Source organism: Myxocyprinus asiaticus, chromosome 48 (genome assembly GCF_019703515.2).
Source record: "Myxocyprinus asiaticus isolate MX2 ecotype Aquarium Trade chromosome 48, UBuf_Myxa_2, whole genome shotgun sequence".
NCBI lineage: Eukaryota > Metazoa > Chordata > Actinopteri > Cypriniformes > Catostomidae > Myxocyprinus > Myxocyprinus asiaticus.
The window spans coordinates 20,773,209-20,778,599 of NC_059391.1; the positions used below are offsets into that span (position 1 = coordinate 20,773,209).

Below are 5,391 nucleotides of genomic sequence, written 5' to 3' on the forward strand. Positions count from 1 at the left end.
TTCTTAATGTAGAGATCACAGATTTAAAGGAGAAGTAGAAAAGATTGCAGACAGATTTACGTGAACACATGAGCGAAGACGCGTTTTGAACCGATACACTGAAATGAACAGTTTGAAAAGGAAAGATGCAGTTAAAATATCTCCTAATGGTGTCATAAAACAAGGAGAGGGTGCAAAACTAGCCAACTTGCACTGTCTTGGAAAAATAACTGGCAAAATTAAAAGCGGCTTAAAATATCCATGACATTGCTTAATTTTATATCACTATAAACTCATCATATATATATATAAAAATTCAAAATATCGCCCAGCCCTACCCTTATGTTAAACAAAACCTTGCATCCACAAATGCATGCCTCCCATTGCTTATGTCCAACCCCCATTTTGGATGTAAATACATTGAGGGGGACTAAATGTATCTTGAGTCAAGGGTTAAAATTTGTTTTCTTTACATTCATTCATTTTTGGTTACAGAAGTTGACATTGTTAGTCATAAGCATTTGCCTCGGAGCTCTGATGCAGGGTTGACTGAGTGCTAATGTTTCCATCCTAACCTCTGAACAACACTATTCTAACCATCAAACTAAAGTGACCCAGTATCTGGGACATCAGTTGGAGGCACCATCCATACCTGTCAGCATCAGGGGTTTTATGTTGTCCCATTCAAAAAAAATACATTCTTAGAAAAATTACAATCCCATGATTCCTTTGGCAATAAGGCTTCGCCCCCCTGCCCCTCCTCCCAGCTCCATTTGGCTGGTCTCTCTCTGCTTGTCATGGCTGTCATGTAACCCTTCCTCCAACATACCATTTTTAGATTTAGTAGCCCATGAATCACAGGTTTTGTGGGGGTTCCGACAGAAGAGACTTTTGGCTTCTTAGTCCCGCCCCTCCAACTGCTCTCTCACAGGTAGGTGTTTGTAGCAGATGATTGACACATGGGGTGGTCAATCAGCATGAGTTCTGCACATAGGTAAGGTGCTCACTTTGTAACAGTCCAGGTTAGACTTACAGGATAATAAGTGACTACAAACTTCCATCCTTTAACCATCTGTAAGAAAGCAGTGTCTCTGGTCCTTTTCCAGAATCCCGTGTGATTGACAGTTGTTTGATCATGCTTATGATCATGTGATCACGCATATGATCACATAACAGTGGTTTGAACTGCTAACCTGCTTTTTATTTTCATGACAGACTGTTTAACCTTTTTTCATCTGCAATTTTATCTAATTTTGTCATTTAAAAAAATATATATTTAAACTGCCAGCCAACTGATCTGTGTGCTTGGTTTTTCATTTGTTCAGCATATGTTTATTTGATTGTTGCCTGTTTAATTGTGTTGTCAACAACCTAAATGTCTGCTTTTCAGTGTATAGTTTGTCATTGTGTTATGTTGTTTTTATGTGTTTTAAAAATGTATTTTGTGGGGCCTGGGTAGCTCAGTGGTAAAAGACGCTGGCTACCACCCTGGAGTTCACTAGTTCGAATCCCAGGGCGTGCTGAGTGACTCGAGCCAGGTCTCCTAAGCAACCAAATTGGCCCAGTTGCTAGGGAGGGTAGTCACATGGTGTAACCTCCTCGTGGTCACTATAATGTGGTTCGTCCTCGGTGGGGCGCTTGGTACGTTGAGCGTGGTTGCTATGTCTCCGTGGCAACACGCTCAACAAGCCACATGATGAGATGCGCGGGTTGACGGTCTCAGACGCGTAGGCAACTGAGATTCGTCCTCCGCCACCCGGACCGAGGCGAATCACTACGTGACCACGAGGACTTAAAAGCGCTTTGGGAATTGGGCATTCCAAATTGCGGTGAAAAAGGGAAGAAAAACAATTTTTATTTTGTTTTTTAAGATAGAATTCCAGTCCCATATTAAGTGTCGTAACTTCATAATCATAACCGTGTACCTGCACAAAAATAACAGTTTCGTAGTCAGTTTTGATTGTTACACTTAACAATTTGACAGCACTACATGTTATGATCCCTGAGATGGATATACAATTTGTAATATAAAAAAAAAAAAAAAATAATTTAATAAGTATATATGTTTTTATTAAAAAAAATAAAATAAAAAAAAGTTACAAATTTAACTGAAATTTCACAAATTAAAATTGAAAAAGTACATTTTAGTAAATAAGGTCATTCAGATGGTGTTTTTGGTAATGGGCTAAAAGCTTTGTTATCTTTTCCTGTTTCAGTGGAGAATGGTGAACACTGTGACTTCACAGTCCTGAGGAATATGCTCATCAGGTAAGAAACAGCTCATATAATTTGTTAGATTACTAGATTAATTAGATAAACTGCTGGAACATTCTACCTTAAAAATTGCAACCTGTTTCAGCAATTCTGACTGCTCATGTCTTTTAAATCCTGATATTTTTAATTAGATTAGAGAATGAAGAGGAATGCTTCACATTGTTACAACATTGTTACATTTCTTGTTACAACTTCAGGCACTTTTAGCACTGTTAACTTCTAGAAAGTAGTCTCGTTAAAACATTCACACTCTCGTTAATTTTTTTCATTTGTCTGCTAACAATGTCCAGCAGCGTATTTACAAAGCCATTTGAAAGCCATGAAATTTCCCTCCACAGTGTTATTTCTGCCACATCTCAAATGCTGTATTGTTTAATTGAATTCTGTAGTGGAAATCATGTTTTACATATTTGGTGTATAAAATAGCTGACTCTTGTCTGCTAAGGCTAATTTTAATTCTGGATACACAATTTTATGATAATTTCACATTATTTTGGCAAAAGAGCAGCTTGATTTGGAAATGACACCCAATAAAAATATTCTGGTTAAGTGTTACAGTATTTACCTTGATTTTCTTCAAACATCACTTGTTTTATATTTCTTATTATCTAAAGCATGCTCTTCACTGAAGCTTTCTCGACTTGGTTAGCAAGTACACTAACTAAAAAAAAAGAAGGTGTGGCAGAAATGACGCCACAACTGTTTGACATGTTGTACTTCTTAAAAAATGTATAAAGTATTTTCACACAATAAATCTTGAAACGTTGATTTTTACCCCTTGTGTATAATATCGCAGTTTTAAACATGTAAAAATTTGCATTTTGTATAATGGATTTTCATAGATTAATATTGAATGTCTGGGACAAGGCTAAAACAAAAACATATATACATCAAAATTATCAAAAAATAAATAAAAATTAAAGGCCTGGTAAGAAATTTACAAGACTAGTCAAGTTTTAATGTGACCTTTTATATAACAAAAATAAAAAAGTTGAAATCTGTTTGTTCTAATAACTATCAACGGTAACACTTTACAATATGGTTCCATTTGTTAACATTAGTTAACATAAACTAACTATGAACAATACTTTTACAGCATTTATTAATCTTGGTTAATGTTAATTTCAACATATAATAATACATTTTTAAAATACAAAAAAGTTGTATATGATAACATCAGTTAATGCACTATGAACTAACATGAACTAACAATGAAGAACTGTGTTTTTATTAACAAAGATTCATAAATGCTGTCAAAAATATATACTGTAAATTGTTTGTTCATGATACTTAATGGATTAACTATTAATGGAACCTTATAGTGAAATGTTACCAAATCAACCCCTGTGACATGAAATTGCCCAGTGTTGAAGAAATGCCATTAAATGAAACTTTCCCTGTGTCATCAATCTGTTGCTGTTCCAGGACTCACATGCAGGATCTGAAGGACGTGACTAATAACGTTCACTATGAAAACTACCGCAGCAAGAAACTTGCAGCCGTCACCTGCAACGGGGTCGATGCCACCAAGAACAAGGGCCAGCTGACAAAGTACAAAAGCTTTTCTTTTCTTTTTTTTAGTTAAATGTCAATAACTTAGCATTATGGTGCCTCCAGTGGGTTGCATCAGAGTTATGTATGTGTTTCCTGACTGTTATTTGTTGTGATGTCACTATTGTAGGAGTCCACTGGCTCAGATGGAGGAGGAGAGGAGGGAGCATGTGATGAAGATGAAGAAGATGGAGACTGAGATGGAGCAGGTCTTTGAAATGAAGGTCAAAGAGAAGAAGCAAAAACTGAAGGACTCTGAAGCAGAGGTGTGTGTGTGTGTGTGTGTGTGTGTGTGTGTTCACTTTGATGCAGTGCATCTGAATTAAGTATTGTATTGCTTATCCTTTGATTGCCATTCATTCACTCACTATTTTTGTAGTACTGTATGATGCTAAACTGAGTTTGTCCTTGTTCTTCCTTGATGCAGTTGGAGCGACGTCATGAACAGATGAAGAAGAATCTAGAAGCCCAGTATAAAGAGCTAGATGAGAAGAGACGCCAGTTTGAAGAGGAAAAAGCCAACTGGGAGACCCAGCAACGCATCCTGGAGCAGCAGAAACTGGATGCGTCAAAGTGAGTCTCTCTCTCTGTTCCTCAGTGTTCTGTTTCCTCTCTTTTTTTGATGAGCCTTTCTCTCTCTACATTATTCGGTCCTTCAGACATTTATTTTTTAATAAATAGGGAACTGCACTCTTATAGAAGCAGATTCAAACTGAATGGATGTCACAAACTATACATTGTGGTTTGGTGATTCACACGAAGACTGTCTTAGCTCTAGTGCTAGTCATCAGGGTCCAAAACTTTGAAGCTCCAAAAAGCACATAAAGGCAGCATAAAAGTTATCCATACAACTCCAGTGGTTAAATCCATATCTTCAGAAGTGATGTTGTATGTATGGGTGAGAAACAAATCAATAATCAAGTCCTTTTTTTTTTTTTTTTTTAACTATAAACTCTCCTCCCTGCCCAGTAGGTGGCAATATGTTCAAAGAATGTGAATCGCCAAAAACAAAAGAACAACTCTTGGGAGAGAAGAGTGCTTAGGAAGGCTTTGGAAAGTGGAGATTTATAGTAAAAAAGGACTTAAATATTGATCTGTTTCTCACCCAAACCTATCATATTGCATCTAAAGACATGGATTTAACCACTTTAATGCTGCCTTTATGTGCTTTTTTGAGCTTCAAAGTTCTGGTCAACATTCACTTGCATTGGATGGACCAACAGACCTGAGATATTCCTAAAAATCATTGTTTGTGTTCAGTAGAAGTAAGAAAGTCATACACATCAGGGATGGCATGAGGGTGAGTAAATGATGCGAGAATTTTCATTTTTGGGTGAACTATTCCATTAATGACTATAAATAGTCTTGTTTTTCTTTATGCAAAATAAAATGTCTTATTTGTTTCTTTTGATTTTGGGGTAAAATAGGATCAGTGCATTTTCTTGACAGGTTTCTTGAGAATCACCCAGTTTCTGTCGCTCCTACATGCACTTAAAATGTATTTGTCTGCTGAAAACTGACGTTTTGAGTTCATATGAGTAATCACATTATTCACCAATGATTTTCTTCTTTTTTTATGTTTTTCAG

General features: G+C 36.4%; 1 protein-coding gene across 6 annotated transcripts in view; it reads left to right on the forward strand.

Moving 5' to 3' along the window:
- LOC127437206 (septin-7-like) overlaps window positions 1–5,391 on the forward strand; it is a 71,752-nt gene that overhangs the window by 41,561 nt on the left and 24,800 nt on the right. For 3 of the 6 annotated variants that reach the window (XM_051691986.1, XM_051691985.1, XM_051691988.1), the window contains exons 9-12: window positions 2,196–2,247; window positions 3,679–3,804; window positions 3,935–4,070; window positions 4,232–4,377. In XM_051691986.1, coding sequence (XP_051547946.1) covers window positions 2,196–2,247; window positions 3,679–3,804; window positions 3,935–4,070; window positions 4,232–4,377 — 460 coding nt within the window. The remainder of the gene's footprint in view (window positions 1–2,195; window positions 2,248–3,678; window positions 3,805–3,934; window positions 4,071–4,231; window positions 4,378–5,391) is intronic. The other 3 variants (XR_007896548.1, XM_051691989.1, XM_051691990.1) reach the window with 2 other exon arrangements.